Source organism: Pongo abelii, chromosome 19 (assembly GCF_028885655.2).
Source record: "Pongo abelii isolate AG06213 chromosome 19, NHGRI_mPonAbe1-v2.0_pri, whole genome shotgun sequence".
NCBI lineage: Eukaryota > Metazoa > Chordata > Mammalia > Primates > Hominidae > Pongo > Pongo abelii.
The window spans coordinates 58,601,844-58,622,410 of NC_072004.2; the positions used below are offsets into that span (position 1 = coordinate 58,601,844).

The 20,567-nt window shown below is 45.2% G+C and overlaps 1 protein-coding gene and 1 long non-coding RNA gene across 7 annotated transcripts in view; one reads left to right on the forward strand and one right to left on the reverse strand.

The window, feature by feature from the left end:
- Window positions 1-18,816, reverse strand: part of MSI2 (musashi RNA binding protein 2) — a 429,533-nt gene extending 410,717 nt beyond the window's left edge. For 2 of the 6 annotated variants that reach the window (XM_024234809.3, XM_024234810.3), the window contains exons 1-5: window positions 18,534-18,816; window positions 18,200-18,240; window positions 17,791-17,872; window positions 16,992-17,076; window positions 13,150-13,191 (exon numbers count right to left, since the gene is read on the reverse strand). In XM_024234809.3, coding sequence (XP_024090577.2) covers window positions 13,150-13,191; window positions 16,992-17,076; window positions 17,791-17,872; window positions 18,200-18,240; window positions 18,534-18,595 — 312 coding nt within the window. In that variant the 5' untranslated portion in view covers window positions 18,596-18,816. The remainder of the gene's footprint in view (window positions 1-13,149; window positions 13,192-16,991; window positions 17,077-17,790; window positions 17,873-18,199; window positions 18,241-18,533) is intronic. The other 4 variants (XM_054535666.2, XM_054535665.2, XM_024234807.3 and 1 more) reach the window with 3 other exon arrangements.
- A 344-nt stretch (window positions 18,817-19,160) lies between these two features.
- LOC129051093 (uncharacterized) lies at window positions 19,161-20,521 on the forward strand. The gene is made up of 3 exons (XR_010138299.1): window positions 19,161-19,535; window positions 19,820-19,966; window positions 20,295-20,521. It is a non-coding gene; the product is annotated as an uncharacterized LOC129051093 (long non-coding RNA).
- Window positions 20,522-20,567: the final 46 nt, after the last annotated feature.

Genomic DNA, 20,567 nt, shown 5'->3' on the forward strand with positions numbered 1-20,567 from the left:
AGTTACTCCCTCCTCTTGGACCATCCAGCCCTGTGTTCCCAGGTTCCTACCAAGTGTCAAAGGAACAAAGGCATCTTCAAAGGCTGGGGACACCATCTAAGGTTCCTAACTGAAATGATTTCCCTGCCCTTGAAAATGTGGCTGTTGTGAAATGAAGTTGCTAAAACAGCCCTTTGGCGTGTGGATTAAGGATAACAACACCCTCTTTTATGACCTGCTTTTCTCTACTCAGACCTCTAAGGACTTATCAACTAACTTCAGATACTCTCATCACCAGCAAGAACAGAACACTTTGTATCTTTCCCATGTTCAAGATGGCTTTAAAATTTTTCTTTTGCTGTTTATGGAGAAAAGAGTTCACATTTTCTCAGTATCCATTATACACCAGGTGCCTTATTTATACTGGCTCATTTAATCCCCACAACCCTATTAGTCCCCTTCTTTTAAGTGCAGAATTGAAACCCAGAAAGGCTGGAACACCTTCCTAAAGTCACAGAGTTAGTGGCAGTTACCAAGTTTCAAACTAGGTCCCTCTGAGTCCAAAGCCCGTGCTGCCAACAAACTACACACTTTGCTACGGCACATGAATTTGTCTGAATCCAAATTATACTGCAATTCTACCCGAGTCATATATATTCATATGCATAAACACACAACCACATGTGTGTGTCTTCTTTTGTATTTCTCAAACATTACTTAAGGAAAAATACATAAGGCAGAAGACAGCAGTACTTAGAGTTCTCCAACTACTACGTAAGGCAGGCACGGAGCACTTACCCAAACCTGCCACAGGACGTGCTCCTTTCTAACAACCCCACAACTCACACACCCATACACTTCCTTATGTTGCAGACACCATTCTAAACACTTTATTATGTTAAGTCCCATAATCCTTATGACAACCCCATGAAGGTGATACCATCATCATCTCCATTGTACAGATGACAAAACAAAGGCACAGAATATTTAGATAGCTTGCTCAAGATCACACAGCTGCAGTGGCAGAGCAAGGATTCAAAGTCTGGTTCCTGAGTCCATGCTCTTAAACGCTCAGCTAGAACACCTGGAGAGAAAGTAATAAAAATAACGACAGTAAAAATAACATTTTACTTCAATGTGTAAAATGCAGAGTGATGGGCGTGAGTGGGATCCAGCCTCTATTTGCAGCTCTATTTTCCCATATTCTCAGGCCCCAGCCTATGTGGCATCAAGTCATTCATGAGCTGGTTTCATGATTTCTCTATTGTGAACGAATTCTTCTATTGAATCTCTCCTGTCAATATCTGAGACAAGGCCCAGAAGGCCCCAGGAGCAGGTCTCTAGGAAGCTTTTTAGAGCCCCACACTGGGGTAGATGTTTGAGGATGCTTGAGTTCAAACTCTCAGAGCACTTCCCCACCTCCCCCCGACACTTGGGGGTTTTGTCTGGATAGCCCTGAAAAAAAACAGTCATTTCCCATGAACACAATCAGTCCTTCCCTTGGGATGCCCAGGGGGGTCTGATCATCCTCACTCCACCATCTCTTTATAGCTTGGGGAAAAACCCAGGTGACTGTTTCCACGGCACCTTCTACTCTAATCCACTGGGGTCATGCTGCAGAGGGGCCGCTTGGAGGGCTAATGCCGTGAATGCACAGGCTTTGAGCAAACAGGATGATGTGGCGATAAAGGCAATCACAACATGCTAAGGCGACGGCCTGCCAAGCGCAAACTGCCCAGGCAGGACTTGTGCTCAAAAGAACTTTAATTGAATTATTTCAGCAAGTGCAGCAGAAAAATTCATAATGAGGTCCCCCCCACCCACACCCCCACTACGTCAGTCTGTTCTGCAGTTATGTGAATCCAGTAAAAAAAAAAAAAAAATCATTTTTAACAAGAATATGGGACGTGTACGGACATTAACCTGAACATCGTGTACTGCAGGGAAAAACAATGATCAAATCCAAGGATTTTTATTTTCAAAGCAATTTAAGTAAGGCATTCTGCCATAATCAGCTTTACTACCCCTATTAGTACAGGAAAACAAGTTCTGTAGTGAAACTAGTGAAAATGCACTAGCTCCCTAGTGAAAAATGCAAAATTTGTATAATTAAAATTAAACTTGTGAAATTCAAACACACTTTAATTTCCTAAGGGCCCCCTAATCAAGTCAGAAGTTCTTACTAAAACCAATTATCTGCTTTGGAAAACAGAAGAGGAAACATATACATGTAGCAATCTTGTGGAGATTCACAACCCAATTCTCTCCTAGGTGCAAGCATCCTAATTTGATCCTTTCCCCCCCCCCCCCCCCCCCCCCCCCCCCCGGTAGAAGACATGGTGAATCCACTAGTTGGTTTTTATTAAGTAGTATATCTGAAAGTTGAAACATTTTTTGCTTGTTTGCCTCTAGCTACAAAAAGGACACATTTGAGAGAGATATCCCAGAGGGAACTGAGTTGAAAGGGATTTAAAAAATGGAGTGTATCAGTAAATATACACTGTGTTTCCACCCACTCCACTACACACCAGGCCCTCTCTGGCTATTTTTCTTAAGATGTCGCAGCAGTTTTTCAAAACACTCGCCCAGTACTGTTTAGAATGGTCACTCTAATGCCGTGGCGAGAATGGGATGAAAATACAAGCTTCCTTTCTGAAACCACTTCGCAACTGAGCCAGGTACTCTCAAGCTCCTATCCAGGAAATCAGCAAGACCTAGGTTTCTCACCTTCTTCTACCCGCAGTGTTGCAGCTTTTCTTGTTCTTGAGTAACTGGAAATTCTTGCACAAGAGCAACATGGAAATACGGATTACTTTCCAAGACACTGAAATATTTAAGAAGCAGTTGTTGCCATGTTTCATTTATGCCACCAATATGAAGTGTTATCGATCTAGGGCCTTTGGAGGGGCGGGATCTGTACACCAACAGGTTTTCTTTTCCCCTCTCCCTGGAATTCATTTCAGAAATGAGAATATTGACTTTTCACACTCTTGGTTTGGTGTTCCAACAGTGCCCAGCTCTGTGATGTTGGCCTGACATGCCGCCCAGCCAGGCTCCAGCAGGTATCCAGAAAGTAAAAACAAAATGCTGCTAAGTTGAAAACTTTAGTTTTCAGCAGGTGGAAATAAAGGACAAAACTCAACATTCACGGCCTCTTTAGGGTGGAGAACACCACAGTAAACCAAACAGGGTTTGGTGTTAAAAATTCCATCTGAAGACTTAGGAAACACAACTTGTGCATGCACAAACACACACAGGCGCCCCTGCAAGCATGCAGAAGGAAACACTCAGCTGAGAGCAAGTCATGGGAACTGCTACTTGGCTGGTTCCTTGCCTCCCTCCCACCAGAGCGGTCACCTCATTAATGTCACTCAGCATCACATTTTGCTACACTAGGTCTTTCTGCACTCTGTTCCCCTAGGCGGCCCAAAAGCCCGCTTCCATTGTAAACTTCTGTGCTTTAGGAAACTATCAAAAGCTTTGATGGCAGAAAAGAAAAAAACTTTTACAGGGCCTCCCTCCTCACTCTTTCCCCTCCTCCAGTTTCTTTTCTTTGGTGCTTTATTCAACATCACTACACACACAAATCATGCTCTGAAAGTCGTTTACAATGTCAGCTTAAAAAAAAAAAAAAAAAAAAAAAAAGATTGCAGTGGCCCGTCTATTTTGCAATTGCCCAAAGAGAATAATTCATTTCGGTGGAGGGTATGGATGAAGCCCTGAATACATTCCTACACCGTTTTCTGCCCTTCAAAACAATAAAAATGTAAAAACCCAGACGAAGGAAGACCCAAGGTGGCAGGAACGAGAATCTCTTGACCCCCAAGGAATTTATTCTCCTAGATCTTCTGAAGCACTCTCTCCCCAGAATGCATCATCAAGACCATTTTATTAGATTTTTCTAAACCCTTGAAATTGTCACATAATTGAAACAGAAACAGCAATTTAGAGCTCTTGAATGGATTTCTTAAAAAGAAGACTCTGTGCTTGCCCGACACCCCCGCTCCTTGGCTGCTCATACCCCTAACCTAAATTTAAGGTCCTTGCACACAAAACCCTATTTATCTTATAAATCCTCCCCTGCCATAAAAGTTACACATTCTCCTAATGCCTTAGATTTCAGGACGTTTGAGAGAAACTCATCCCAGACAACAGGCTAAAAAAAGAATCCATTAGCATTAACTTGCCTGTCACAGCCAGTGACAAATAAATGAATGTGATGCTTTCAGATCAGTCATTGGTAGAGCTACCCCCGGGCAGATAAAGACCAGTACAGGGAGAGAGAAGACTCATGGGGAGACCTCTCACACAGCAGTGTCTCAGCTGTTCCCTAGCTGCTCCCCGGGACTTTACTCTCAGAGGCAGCAAAAACACAGGCATCAGATACGGAAAAGGAAATGAATTCCTAATGCCCATCAAGCATCCCCAAGATAAAGGCTGCATGCTATCTCGCCTCGAGAGCCAGGACCCCATGAGCAGGCCAAGCCTCTGACACAGAATTTTCCAATCTCAATGTGCTGTTCTATCCCTCACCCTAGAAAGGAGCAACAGTGCTAATCAACCCATGAGCTGCTCGCTTATAAGGTCCTCTGATGATGGGGGTAAGGCCATCTTTCGGGGACAGTAACAGATGACGAATGCTTACACTGTACCCGCAATGTGCAGCTATCACCCTAGGCCATTCGTATGCATTAGCTCAGTCCATCTTACCCTTAGCAATTCTACAATGGAGGGACAGTTGCTATGCCATTTAACAGGTAAAAGCGGAGGTGCAAAACCACTAAGTGACTTGTCTAAAATGCCATAGCTGATAAGTGGTACTTACTTATGCTAAACAAGCTCTCAGAAAACAGGTAACAAAAATTAACCTGAAGCTTTCCAGCTAGACTATTACAAATTCTATTCCTCAGCCTGAGCATTTTATAGCCATCAGGCAAAGTGGCAACCTCAACTCTGCCCACTCATGTTGGATGCAGCAAGGCTTAGCAGAGAGGAGAACAAAGCCTTGGGATTCAGAGAGACTTTGGTCCAAAGGCCAACCCTGAACCTTGCTCGTTCTATGGTTCTAGACAGCTGTTTGCCCTCTCAGGCCCCAGTTTACCCACCTGTCAAACGGAGATAATACCAACTATTTCAAAGGACTGTTGTAAGGATTAAAGAAGATTAAGTATATAGTCTTGGTACTATGCCTATAACATATAAACTCACAATAAATGACAGTCATTATTCTGAATTAGGATTTTTCTTTTTAACTATTCAAAATCTCACAGCTAAAATAAAGCAGGATAGCAGCCAGGCATCCACCCTAAGGCTAACATTCCAGATGGTTGGAAGCCTGGTGCTATCTTCAAAAGAAGGGAGAATGGAGAATATCTTATCCTACTCTGGACCCAGTGGGACATCTGTCCCAGCTGGACCGACCAAGTGAGGCTGCTGCTACAACATACCACAGGGTGCTCAGCCCCAAGACCACACCTGCGCACTTCACACCACACGGAAAGCAGAGATCATGATTCCAAAAATGCATATTCTTCACCAAGCAGCCACTCAGCCAAAGGCGACCCCAAGCAGATACCATCTATGAAGTCACAGGTCAGACTGCTCTGAGCCACGGGACACACACTGGTGTTCTACAGGCAATCTGTGATGTCCACATCGAGAAATTACATCTCACTGTCTACACATGGTAAGGTCACGATCACAGCTTAAACAAGGACAAAGTACAGGACTTTGGAATTGCATGTATATCATGGTCCCTTGTTAAGGAGGAAAAGAGGAGAGGATAGAAGGTAGAAACGAGAATGAGAGAGCTCTTTGTAAGCGGCCACACACCCCAAAGGTAGAGGTGGCATCGGCCAAGAGCATCACTCCTGAAGAAGAAGAGTCTATGGCAAGAGAGACTCTGGCCAGAGAGAACATAGCCTGAATTAAGCTTAAGCCACAAGCCCAGGGTGGAAGTTCTCCAGGCAACTGCATCAGCCATGGTCCTATCAGTGACCCCAGCTTCTATACGGGTCTGAATGAGCTCAGAACATTCCACAGAGCATCCCCATACACCCGCACAGACACACAACAGGTTCCCCACAGCACCTGTCAGTTTGCTTTATTGGGCCCTCGAGGCCTTCTACAAACTGGCTCCAACCTACTTTGCAAGCCTCATGCCAGACCACTCTGCAGCACATACCCTTTGCAACACTTGCACACCCTGACCTTTCCTAGTTCCTACAGGAAGGAAGAACAGCATTCCTGCCATTATTCCTTCCTACCTGATCTTCAAGATCTGGGGCAAAGATCACCTCTTCCTAGAAGCTTAGATTGCCCTTCCTCAAAATGCTCTTCCTACCTCTTCTACTGTACTTATCCCATCCTTTCCAGTATCACAGGTCACCCCCTCCTCCCAACCTGGAGCTAATGTTCTTAAAGACAAGAACTGTGTTTCGTCTGTCATTTTTCATTCCCTCTACCTAAATGGAAGTCCATGATGTACAAAAGTGCAGAAGTAAGGGCTAAGGATGGGGTGTTTTTTGTTTGTTTGTTTTTTTGAGATGGAGTCTCGCTCTGTCACCTAGGCTGGAGTGCAGTGGCGCGATCTCGGCTCACTGCAACCTCCGCCTCCCAGATTCAAGCAATTCTCTGCCTCAGCCTCCCAAGTAGCTGGGATTACAGGTGCCTGCCACCATGCCTGGCTAATTTTTGTATTTTTAGTAGAGATGGGGTTTCACCATCTTGGCCAGGATGGTCTTGAACTCCTGACCTCGTGATCCACCCGCTTCGGCCTCCCAAAGTGCTGGGATTACAGGTGTGAGCCACTGCATCTGGCTGGGTTTTTTTTTTTTAATTATTAGTAAAATATGCTTGTGTCCAATGGAGAAGATAAGGCATGAACCTAAATACCATAAAACTCAGAACAAAGTACCTAACACAGTCCCTGGTGCTGAGCAGAAACTTGGTAAATAATTTCTGAACTACTGAAAGTGGCAACTGACTGTACTAAAGATATGGTCCACCCCACTCCTGCTATCGCTCCTCCCTGGCTTTGGTGATCACACCTGACAGCATGTTATATACTTATCTGTTTGCTCACTGCTTATTTGCCTCACTAGAGCAAAAGTTTGGTGAGGGCAGGAACTTTGTCATATTCTCCACACTATCTCCTGAATTTTGCACAGTATCTGGCATACAGTCGGTGCTTGTTTGGTGAATAAATGGATGAGTGAATGAGTGAATGCCTAGCACAACATGCAACAGATGTATATGCTCCATAAGTTTTTGCTAATTTATTATTGTTGGAAGGGGCTTAACCAAAGAAAAGGTAAGTACTGTGGAAATCCAAAGAAGTATGACTGTTTCCACAAAGGGGCAGGGACAGCTTCGTGGAAGATAATGATGAAGCTGGGCTTTCAGAGAGGGTCTGTTGTGTACAGAGAAGGGAAGGGCAGTGCAGAGAGGGAAATCTGCAAAGGGACAGGTTTCTCAGAGAAGGGTGAGCATTCAGTTTCAAGGCAGCAAAAACCAGAAGAATTGAGAGATAAGGTGGAAAAGACCCTGGTACAGATTTTGAAGGACCTTAATTAATTAAGCACCAAGCTAAGATGTCGAGACTGTTCCTTGCGCATCAGGAAGCACTGAGTGTTTCCTGAATCCCTCCAAAAGTGGGTGCACGCACAGAGTTGGCAATGAACAAGGATTAACCCAGCTCTTGTTAAATGAACACACTAGATCAAACGGGAAGAGAGAGATGATGAACTACATCTCTCCTGTGTGTTCTCGGGGTTTTCGGCCGAAGATTGTCCGGGTTTAAATATACAAAATAGGACACAAAGAATTGACGCCGCCCCAAGGGGCACCTGAGATGGTCAGCTGGTTCCTCCGAGACTGCCTTCTCCTCCCTTCCGGGGCAGCAGAGGAGGCTCACCTGTCTGCCAAAAATCATCTGACACAGAACACAGGAGCTTCGTAGTCCTAGGAGACTGACCTTAACAATGAAACGAAAGCACGTGAGGAATGGCAAAATCCAGGGAAAGGACATTTGTAGGACAAGGTGCCCCTCCTCCTTGAGCTAACACCTGCTACTGACTTGGAACATAGGAAGGAGCGGTCCTCACCGACAAGAAAGAAGCTAAGCCACTAATCCTCCCAGGTCCTCGCTGCTGTGGAAAAGGGCTGCAGACACACCACCACATCCTTGCTGAGAATGAGAAAACCCACTGGCAGGCCCGTTCACGGTGGCTGCCGAGATGACAGCTGCAGATCATCCAAGATGGCAAGATGCTAGAATGACCCGACCCACAGCAGCAAGGGAAGGCCAGATGCTGAAAACTCACCCTTCGCCCTTGAGAAGCTGCCAAGAAACCACTCCCCCAAAACAGGAGGTGTGCGTGTGCACGCTCGGGCTGCCATTGCACCCATCTGGATGCATGCTTAGCAGAGAACCTTCCAGGGCCTTGAAGCCACGTCAGAGGACAAGACAGGAACAGGAAAACCTGACTGCTAGCTCAGCCCTGCTACAACCTAAGTGTGGATCTGAAGCAACCAACGTAACTTTACTGGGTAGCAGCCACCTCCACGGTGAAAAAAGCAGGCTGGATTCAGTTCGTTCATTTAGTTACCAAACAGCAGCCACCAACAGTTCCCTGCCCTCAGGGAGCTTACATTCCAATTAAGATTTTCCTTCAGTCATTTCACCATTGTACTTTTTTTATTCTATTAAAATAATTATCTGGCCGGGCGCAGTGGCTCATGCTCCCAGCACTTTGGGAGGCCAAGGCAGGTGGATCACCTAAGGTCAGGAGTTCAAGACCAGCCTGGCCAACATGGTGAAACTCCATTTCTACAAAAATACAAAAATTAGCCAGGCATGATGGCAGGTACCTGTAATCCCAGCTACTCAGGAGGCTGAGGCAGGAGAATTGCTTGAACCCGGGAGGCAGAGGTTGCAGTGAGCCAAGATCTCGCCACTGCACTCCACCCTGGGCGACAGAGTGAGGCTCCGTCTTAAAAATAATAATAATAAAAATAATAATTCTATAATAATAAGATCAACAGACATTTGTGGGGTGCTATTTTATGCCAGACTCCCAGTGAAGAATTTTGCATTTATGCTCCAAACAACTGCAGGCGGTGAGTACTATAATTCTCCCTCTTTTACAAAGGAGGAAACTGAGCCTTGGGAAGGCTTAAGTGACTCCCCGCTGTGACTGAAGGCAACTAGAAATAGGTTAAAGAAGTGAGATCTCCCTGCATCAACAGATGAGGTTCTGGCCTCTAAAAGTTAAGGAAGGAAATGGCAATTGGGAAAAGATGGGAATGTTTTCTTATACACAAGGATAATTAAGACAGATGGTGAGTACATCCAGACCTCGCTCTTGCTGAAAGATGCTAAAGAGTCTCTTGGTTACTCCACACACAAGAAAAGAACCCACGAGCTCAAGCAAAACTCTTCCAGACAGCCAACACTCCAGTCCAAAGGGAGCAAAGAACAGGGAGTGATGGATCCCCATCATCCTCATGTCTCCAAAGCCTTCAAATTAAGTCATCTTTTTAGAAGAGCATGACCATTTTAATTTTTTAAAAGATGGGGGGGACCTCTTAAATATTTTACAAAATGAAATAATCATCCAGAGAAATAGGAAGATATAGAATGAACCAGTCTTCTTGCCCTGATCAAAATATACTTCACTAATTAACAGCCTCTAGTCTCCGAAGAGTCTCCCCACTCTACTTCACTTGAGATGTGAACATTTACATCACAAAGGGGGATATATAAACTGTAGGATTCAAAACCTTCCTTTGGTGACTTATTAAAATTCTGGTCTAAACAGATTTTTATTTATATAATACATTAGAGAATATTATGACAGTACTAATATGAAATCTGTTCTTCACTGCCATGGATTTTCTTTTGTTTTAAGTTACCATTTCTTTCCACTAGTCTTGTTTTAACACCTCCACGGAATATTTCTCTGGTGAGCGTTAGCAAGGAGGGACATCCAGAAAGCAGAGAAACTCATTTTAACTGAAACACACACTGACATATCATTTACAAGCTCCTCGCCCAGCCCACGAGGAGGGGCAGGGTTCCCTCTGCCACTGTGACCTGAACACAAAAACACAGAAGTTTTATTGAAGGGAGATAAACGATAAATAAATCAGGTTCAACTTAAAGTTCTATGCTCCTGCCAGCTGGGTTTTGGCCCCCAACACTAACTCCAGTATGAAATTCTGGTGGCCAGGCTTAAATTCTATTGGAAAATAACCATAGACAGGGAAGACACTTTCTCCCCACCCTGTCCCAATTCCCAACCACCATACAACCTTGGCATTTACTCTATTGCCTCACTGGGGTTGAGTAACTCCAGAACCATCTGAAAAGATGGCCTGAGGGGTCAGATCGAAAGATATAAGACAGTGTCACACACTGGTATAACATGATGGGGCAAGGCAAATCACCTAGGCCCAGGAACGCAGAACTTCAAAGTCCTGGGACTCTGGCTATGGTTCCCTCAGCACAGCCCACTGACCTCTCCAAGCCCATCTCCTGTCGCATAGCAGAGGGGCCATCCCCTGAGGTACCCCCACAGCATGGCACATTGGTAAAGGGCCCAGTTCTACAGCCAGGTTGCCTGGGTATGGCTCCTGGACATCCATCTGTGCCTCAGTTTCCTCATTTATAAAATGAGCTCATACTAGTGCTCTCCTGATAGGGCTGCATGAGGATTAAATGGATTAATAAAGTCTCTGCAATAGTGCCTGGCATATAAATTCAACTAGTATCATTATTATTACTCAACCTCTCACAGGATTGATGTGAGGACTTAATAAAAATGGCAGTAAAAAATGGCTGGTTGGCCAGGCACAGTGGCTCATGCCTATAATCCCAGCACTCCAGGGGGCAGAGGTGGGAGGATAGCTTGGCCCAGGAGTTCAAGACCAGCCTGGGCAACACAGTGAGATCACATCTCAAAAATAAATAAATAAATAAGATAGCAGGTTAACGCTTCTATGCCATTACCATGCAACGTCTTTTTTTTTTTTCAGTCCCTTTACCTTTATTAATTTACGTAATCTGCAGAAAAACTTATGAGATGGAAAAGCGAAGGTTCAAGGAAGTTAAACGATCTGTTCAAATTCACACAGCTAAGGAGTGGCACCATCAGCATCCAAACCCAGGCTGTCCCACTTGCAAACAACAACCAGAACAATGAGGAGAAAACCAACAAGAAAAATAATGACAATGACGAAGACCTTTGTCACAGACCATGCTCTTTTACTCTACACAAAAACCTTCTGGGAGAGCTATGTCATCACTCCTGTTTTACAGATGAGCACACTGAGACTGAGAGAAGGTTAGGGACAACAGCCAAATGCCCCAGGAGATGCAATTCAGATGGAGATAATGAACAGCCAAGTCCTCTGTAAAGTGAAGTATGTCATACACGGTGAGGTGTTATTATTAAATCCCTAGAATTCATGGAAAGATGTTCTCCCCCAACTGGTTTCATGTTAATTCACCTACAAACATTCCAGATGCGGAGTTGAGGGTTGGGAAAGGAATGCACACGTTGACAAGTTTGAGAAATATTCTGTCTCATTTTCAAGTTGAATGCATCACTGCAGAGTGTATTAAAGTGAAATATTGCTTTTCTCATTTAAAAATAAAGTTAAGGAAGGGGGACAACAAAGGGGAGAGAAAAACAGGTCAAACCCATGGTTTTACCAAGTAAGGGATTTTTCCAGCTTCCCTCTTGGGTAATCTGATCCAAGCTCTGAGTGATCAAATGACTAACCTGGAAATTTGAAGATTCACACTTATGGAAGAAACAGCAATTCTTCCAAACCCAGGAAATACTGCTAACTCTGGGAAGCCCTCTGAAATGTGAAGGATCACAGACAGTTTGGGAAGTAACTATAACAATAAGGACAATTCCAAAGTTTGTGCTAAGTACAGAAATAACCTAATCATTAATTCCTATCATTTGCTTAAGCATTACAAAAAAATGCCCGAAGGAAATATTTCATTGTATTTACTTAGAAAGTTGTGTTTCCGTCTTTAAAAAAGGGAGAAGAAACAGAACAAGGAGGGAGGGAGGGAAGGAAGGAGGGAAGGAAGGAATCAATCAATCAAGTGGTACGCCCCAGACCTGAAATTCTCAAAGTACCATCACAATCACCAACTTTTTCTATATTAATGTGCAAAACCATTCCTCTCTTTACACAATTAAAAGGTTCCACTTCTGGGAGACTATGCGTAAAGAAATAAACTGAATTTGCTAAAGCCACAACCTTTTCCGACTTACAATCAGAAGCTTCAACTTTTCCCCTCTCCCTAAAAGAATGACAAATCCAGAAGATACATAAAAAGCATTTCTTCCAGTGCTACATAAGGAAGAAAAAAAGTAACTAAAAAGTGTAAATGTAACATGTAAGCCGTAAGCCCTTCCAATTTAACCTTAGGCTTCATGCAACTGTGTTCTCATAGCCACACCTGGCAAGCTCAGTGAAAACTATGTTAACGACACACTTCTAAAAAAGTGAAGCCCTATCTCAATTCTTTAAGCAAGTCTTGTAGTGCCACTCCTACAAGGTTACAACATTTTCAGGACTTCTCCACCCAGGCACCAAAACTTGCACAAATAAGAAGCACTGTTGGTTTCAAGTATGCCCTGACTTATCCAACCAACCTAAAACCAAGATATCCACTGCTTGCTCTCCCAGATTTAAGGCTTTATGGGCCTAAGAAGTTGTTTTTTCCAAGAAAGGATCAGCTGTTTAGTTAAACTCTACTCTCCATAAACTCCAAGTTGTAAAGCCTCAAAGAGTACCCTCCAAAAGAGTCACAAGGAAATGTTCGACTTTTCCTGATATGATATTGGAAATGCTTAAAAAACAAATAGAATCCTTGCAAAAAATACTGCAGTCGATGGAAACATGTCCTCCCACTAAGCATCAGACTTGTCCCTGCCCCCAGGTGGATGTTCAGAAGCCACCTTGGGATGGCTAACTTGGAGATGCACGGTTATCTCACAGGACTACTTGCCCAGCCTGTCCTGATACCCCGAAGGAACAGTGAATACCAGGCTTCAACAGTTCATTGCCAATGCTGTTTGAAATTTGAAATTCTTGGCAATCATCTCTGAGTGCTAAAATCCTACTGTTGATTCTCCTACTTACCTTCGGTTGCGCTCGACGAGGAAATGCAACTTTGGGGTCAATCTGGGAAAAAAAAAAGAAAAGCAGGAGTCAATAAAGTACTTTAAGAAAAGGAAAAAATATATGATTCATCACCTAATTATTAATCACTCATTTCTCAGGCTTATAATCCAGCTTTTAGTAACTTCTCAGGCAACTCAAAAGTTTCTTAAACTTTGATCTCAACTTTAACCATCCCTCCAACAGATCATATAACTAACATAGCTAGCTAGCCTTTCTGAAATGACCCACCATGCATTTCAGTGTGTGATGCTCTTAATAAACCAGATCTCATGTAATTCTTATTTAGGCAAGGGCTTCTTCTTCCAGACACTGAATATTAAATGGTATCTACATCTAATTTGCTATGCGTGGCCGGGAGAAAAGATGGGAGCATCATTATCATCGGGAAAAAAATCATAACCTGAAAATTAAATGTAAGTATTCTCTAGCAGTAGGTAATTGGATGGTATTTCTTCTCCCTGATGATAACTAAACAACACAGGAGGGGAAGGAGATTCCAAAAATTTTTTAAATCAACAACATCCAAAACTCCCCATAGACATCCAACACAGTGCTCTGCTTGAGTTAATTAATTCTTTTCAGCAAAAGTAAAGTTACCCAGGATTAATCAAAAAGATCATCTATTCTGTAGTTATACCTCAAAAGATAAAAAATAATTTTTTTAAGTAAAGAAAATGAAGCAGGTGAGCTAAATCCACCTGGATTTTAAAAACAACAGGGAGTAAAAATCTATAAGCAACCTAAACCCAAATTAGAAAAGAAATCCCAACATGGGGAGGGCACCAAAAAAAAAAAAAAAAGTTACTGAATAAAAGAAGTAGTCAGAATCTAGTGCAACAAGTAGGGAATTCCCCTACCCCAACCTCAATCCGAATGGAAAAATATCCTCCAGTCCAAATCAGACACTTGCAAAACGCATGATGCTCAATCAGGGTCTAGCTGTATAACTCAGAACAGTTCTCCCGGAAGCATGTGAATCTAACAGGCTGATGTGAGGGAGGAAAAAAGTGACTGCACAGATAAAAAGAGGAGGAAAGAAATGTGAAAATATTCCCGTTGTCGGTTTTCATCCAATTTCTAAATGTCACAAATCTTTGGGTAAAAATGTAACACAGATAGTATAAACATTGCTACCAGTTATTTATTTCCAGGCTTTGGCTTTAATATTAAAATGTTTTCCTTCTAAAAAGTAAATCTGAGCTTTGTTTTCACTTCTGCCATGAGAGGGAGGGGGGAAAAAAGAGTAATGCTGTGGAGGAAAGTAGGGAGCTGGGGGTGGGGAGTGGGAAGCACGGAGCATAGTTCATTTGTTCCCTTACTTACATCACCTAGGGTCCCAGCCAGAAAGACATATGAGGATTTCCTGCTGTTATTACGGTGGCTTAAAGACCTAATAAAAGTCTGCATTGCGTTCCCTACCTTTAAACATCACCTGAGAAATGAGAGATTACTTTTCAAAAACTAAAATAGACAAAAATCTCTGATCTAGAAAACTACCCTTTCATAAAGATTAACATTACTGCATCTACAGGTGTGTCCAGCACTGACTAGCGCTTGTCTACAAGAGAAATACAACAGGTGTGGATTTTCCATTCTGTTGACGTACGTAAGACAGAGGTGTCTTTTTATAAGTACTCCCCAGAGGGTGTTTTTTAGTTGGCCGGCACACAATTGCAGTCAGAAATCACCTTGTTTATGGAGTAACAGGTGTGGGGTATGTTGAGGGAGGTGCCGGGAGCTGGAAGAAGTAAGGTGCAATGAAGAAAGTGAAGTACTAAAGAAAATTTAAATCACAAAACGAAAAAGCCAATTCAGAACTCCTGGATGGTGTGTGGCCATATCAGAGCATTATATCATGATCGAAGCTCCTCAGCGTGCAAAGTTTACATGCTGAGATCTCTGAAGCAGAGGAAGAGTCAAGTTAAGCATGGCAAATCCCAACCTTTTGCACATCCCTGTCAACTATTTTTTAAAAACAAACAAAAAAGAAAACTACCAAAAATTAAAACATTAGTTAGTTAGGTACAGCTCTACTTACTGTATCTACAAGTCCTCTAGGAAAAGACTAGGGTACTATTTTGGATGTGAATGGCCGTTACCTAAACAAAGCTTTTAAGGTAACAGTAAACAAGATCCTCGTTTCCATGTCAATAAACCAACCGCTTCTGCCTCCTGCACTGAACGTTGAAACAAAGTCAAAAGCTAGGTTACACTAAATAATAGTGACCAAAACATGTCTATAAACAATCAGAGAGGGAAACTGCAGGCTTTGCACCTGATACAGAGGAATATGACCCACCAGCCACCACAGAAACCAAATACTGTTTCTCCCACCCAGGTAGCAAGAGGGGGTGGATGATAAATTCCCAAATTTGCCTTAAAAAGATTTTCCTCTTTAATTTCACTAGCTTTTTGAAATGGCTAGCCACGAAATCAAGGAGAGAAAAATTTTTCAGACATCCGTTATCATCCTACAAATGATTTCTGAAATTAAATTATCTAAAAGTACAAAAGGCTGGGCTGCATGCAAGCTATGACAAGTCCAGGACAATTAATAAAGCAACTAAGAGTGTAGGTGGGTTTCTTCCTTAGGAGAAGGCACGCACACCTGATCTCTTTGATCAGAGAAAGAGGGTGAATTTGCAAAATCAATTCAAGTGCACCGAAGGTTGCCAGGTTTCTTTATTTTCTTTCCTTCTCTTCCATTCAATGTTAAAGCCAAAAGGGGCTTGAAAGATCACCTCGGTCCACTTATTTTACAGAAGAGGAAACTGAGACCCAGAGGTAGGGAATGTCTTGCTCACTTTCGTAAGAGGCGGATGGAAGTAGAGCCCCATCTCTGGCCTTGTCCCACTACCCCAGCACAGAGGAGCGAAGTTCCATGCAACCCAGCACTACAGCCCAATGTCATCTTAAGGCCTCTGTTTGGGGCAGATATATATTAATAAAAACCGTGGGGAAACTCGGGTAGACATAAAGGGAAGGGAGGAGAGGCAGGAAGCCCACACAGGGGCTAAATAAAACACTGCACACTCCCCCTCCCATTAAATGTATTGTTATATACAGACACTCTTTCTTCCCTTCCCCTTCTGACCTCTGCCTGGAGACCTTTCCCCCTTCTACTCTGGATTTTTAAAACTTGTAATGTATAAAAGTACCCACACTCAAATGAAAGGATCTGAGAAAGAAAAGGAAGGAAAAAAAAAATCACTTTGAAACCCCCAGGCCTTATCAGCCTTAGATTTCACGCCATCTGGAGTCACCCCAGTGGATGCCCAGCTCAGCTCTGCCAGCGTCCCCTTCCCTTCCCAAACCACATTCCAAATCCCAAGTGCCCCAAGAGAAACCTGTTGCCTGGACCTGTAATTAGCGCCCTCTCCCCTCCTTCCCATTGCTGTCCCCCCTGGCCACTAAGCAGGCTGTGCCTTCTCAAAGCTGATCCCCACAGCCACAGTTGGTAACGCGTGCTGTGCTTGGCTGACAAAGAAAAGTTGCATTTGCTCTCTGGTGGAGTTTCTCTGCACAGTCCCCAGGCCGGGAAGGCAGACTCTCCCGGAGCCGAACCCTCTCCTCCCCAAGCCTAACCTTGGCAGCATCTGAAGCTGCAATGGGACAGGCTCTAAAAAGAAAACCCCAAAGCCAGCCACAGCAGCAAACTTTTGAGCCAACCCGCTGGCTCAGTTTAAAACTACCCAGTTCTAGCACAGAAGCAAAAGAAGGCACTGTCCCTTTAAATGGGGCTGTCAATGCCCAGATCGTTCCTGAAAAGGGGCGAACAACAACAACAAAAAGCAACCTACCGTCTTGGAATCTAACTCATGGTGGGGCTGACCTAATACTTTATCTACACTTGCTGGGTCTGCGAACGTGACGAAACCGAAGCCTCTGAAAGGAGACAAAGAGGGAGAAAAACAAACAAGAAAATGTGACACCATTGAAAGCAACAAGGAGTGAGACCTAAGGCTGAATGAGGAGCAAAAGTTGCCCCCCACGCACCCCCACTCCCACTCCCCTCCTCCAATTCCCCTCCTGCCTACAGCCCTCCACCTCGCAAGAAAAAACATCAAGGTTAACGGGGGAAGTGGAACGGGGGCAGGGAGGGTGGAGGTAACTTGGAAAATGCTGGTGCCTCCACTCTTTGGCCACCTCAGTTTCCTCTCCTCCTCCCCTTCCCTTTCTTAACGCTTTGTTTTATTCCGAAGAAAGCCCGGCACTTAGAAGAGATTCACCACCATCTTTCTAAGACGGATCTTAAGAGTTTGGGGAGCTGGGAATGTGGGGGAAACACACATTAAGATTAAAAAAAAAAAACTATGCGAAAGTAAATGAAGCTGAATGTCATTTTAAACAGAAAAAGAAGCGACGGGAAAATGACTTAAAGCAGAGAGATGGGTATCTCTGTATCCAGAGTTCAGCTCCAATTAACAATAACCTCTGGGGTTACTGGGGGGCGGTGGGGGTGGTATAGAGAGCCGTTCGAGATCAGCCACGCGCCTGAGCCCCATTCTAATCCGCTTAGCTACTTCCGAAGACACCTCCAAAAATAAAACTTAAACTTTGTTCTAAAATAAAGACAAAATCCAGAAGGGAATGGTTTACCTGGAGCGTTTCGTAGTGGGATCTCTCATGACCATACATTCTCTAATTTCTCCAAATTTGCTAAAATAGTCTCTAAGGCTATCTGTAGAGAGAGAAAGAGAGAGATGGGGGGGGGGGGGGAGAGAAGGTGTGGAAAAAAAAAAGCAATGCAAATTTTGATCAAGGACAAAATCCAAAAGTAGTTTTCTGTTGTTATTCTGTTTTGTTTTTGCATTTTTTGCACACGCGGGGGAAATTCGGCAACAGAGGTCGCATAGAGGGCTCAGAAAGGATTTGCTATTTAAAAAAATAACCTTGCACAGGAGAAGTGGGGAGCCAATGGCGGGGGGGGCTCCTACACCGGGATAACAAAGAGCAATAAAGAAGCCAAGAAGGGGGGGACCCAGGCGTCCCCCCCTCCCTCCCTTACCTGGTGAGGTCTGCCAGCTCAGTCCACCGATAAACATTTTACTAGAGGGAGAAAACATAACAGAAGTGAGCACCGATGTCAGATCGGCCATTTTGACGTGTAACTTACAAAAGCTAAAAGGAAAGCGGGGGGGAGCGAGCGAGCGAGAGCCGGGAGGTGGGGTGGGGGAGAAGGTGACGGCGAAATGCAATCCAAAGGTGTGTAACTTCCACGGGGGGGGCGCGCGGGAGAGGCGGGGGGGCGCGGGAGATGCCCGGCTCCGCGCACCGCCGTCCCCGCCGCTGCAAGGAGAGCGAGCCCAAGGCGGCGCGGTGGGCAGCGGCTGGAAACTTACCCGGGGTCGTGCTGGGAGTCGTTGGCGCTGCCCGAGGTGCCTTGGCTCCCATTTGCCTCCATATCTGAGCCCCCCCGCCCCCCCACCCCCAAAAAACCGAGCCCCACAGCGATCGGAGCGGAGCGGCGGCCGGCTCCGAGCCCCGAGATCTCCGCTCCCTCCTCCCCCTCCTCCTCCCCCCCGCCCGGGCTCCTCCGAATCTCTCTGCGAGCGGCGGAGCCGGGGCAGCGGCGAGAGCCGTCACACGTGGGCTCGGCTTAGCTCAGCCCCGCTGCCTCGCACACCCCCCGTCCCCGCCCCCCCGGCCCATCCCCACCTCTCCCCCTCCTCCTCCCCACCCCCATCTCCTCCTCCTCCTCCCCCTCCTCCCCGGCGCACGTGGGGCGGAGTTCTAGAACGTCGTGTAACCAATGCCGGTGACGTCACGCACCCCCGTGCGGCCCCCGCCTGCCCGCGCGCGCACACTCGGCCCCCCACGGCCGGACCCACAAGGGTGGCGCGCGAACCCCGCGGGCCGAGGGGACCCCGCCTCCGGGCCGGCAGGGCGCAGGGCGAGGGGGAGCGCACCCCGACTTCCCTGGATCACATGGGCTGCCGGGGGGCGGGTGGATCGGGGGAGGGGAGGCGCGGGGAGCTTGCTGCGGCTCCTCACCCGGACCTGGGAGAAGACGCCCCCCACCCTCTCTAGTTCGCCCTCTCCATTCAAGTTTGCCGGCCCCTGCCGCCGAGATCCGGGGATGGCACCAGCCGCCCGCCCTCCGCTGTGCCCTGTTTCCAGCCACCGCTCAGAAATTTAGGTCAAGGACGTCGGTAGCAAACCCACACCCTGGCGCTCCTTTGGCGGCCCCCGAGACCCCCCAGGATCGGGGGGCTTCAGGATGGCGGAGACCCTCCTGCACAAACACCAGCCACAAGTTTTATTTTCCTTTTGCGCTGGAAGTTCTCTGGCTCTCGCTCCACACCGGCACGTCTTGCGCGGTTCCCCGCCCTTCCCCAGTAGAGGTACCAATCCGTGCCCGGGAAAGGTTATTTTGGAACTTTGAGAAACTGACGCGATTCCAGTGGCGAGAAAGTGCCGAAGAAAGGGTTTCCGCGTTAATCATACAGTGTTTTAAAAATATAATAAGATAGGTTATAGGAGTCAAGGTCACATGATTGAGGTTCAAAGCAAATGTTTGTATATAACGAGAAGTACTTTTGGGGTGTCTCTGAGATGGCTGGGAAGGGTGGTTATTTCAGGAAACCCCTGTGTAATCTGTTCGTTATATATTTTATTTCTCACCCAGCCTTTGTATGCCAGGATAATAAAGTGCATGACACTGAAATAGCCCAAGACACCTCACGACCTGCAGAGGTAGCTGCGGTGGCAGAAGGCTTCAGAATCATCCCACCTTAGCAGCAGCAGTATTGTGCAGCACGGGTTCTGGCATACAGTAGGTGCTTAATAAATGCGGTTTCATACCTTCATGCACTGAAAACTCCAAAAAGACAATGTCTGTAGCCTTCCAAAGGCATCGCACGAAAGTTTCTCCGGCAGATTCCAGGCTGCCCAAATTCGGGCTGGTTTCAATTTATGGGGCATTTGAAACAATACGGATACAATTACCCATATTGTTTTAAATCTGTATTGTTTTAAATTGTTGCAATAAACTGAGTTAATATGGCATGAGGGGCAACATAAAGTTGTGGTTCATCAAATACTAAGATTAATGTTAAGCATGAATTGATGCCCAATTAACACTTTTCCATTAATTTTCATAGGATTAGGAGACAAAGGAATACACTCAACACCAAAAGTGTACCAAATCCACTGTGGGCTTTGGAAAAATGGAATATTTGGAAAATCTCAACACCAGCCATAGCCTTGAGTGACCAGACCCTCAATCTCCCTGTTCCCTAAATTGCAGTAATTCCTCCTTGACAGGATTGATGGGGTGAAGGTGAGAGGCTGAAGTGAACCAATGTTGTAAAAGTTCCTTTTTCACTGTAAACCTGAGTCGTGTTTATTATCAATCACTACTCAATATAATCATA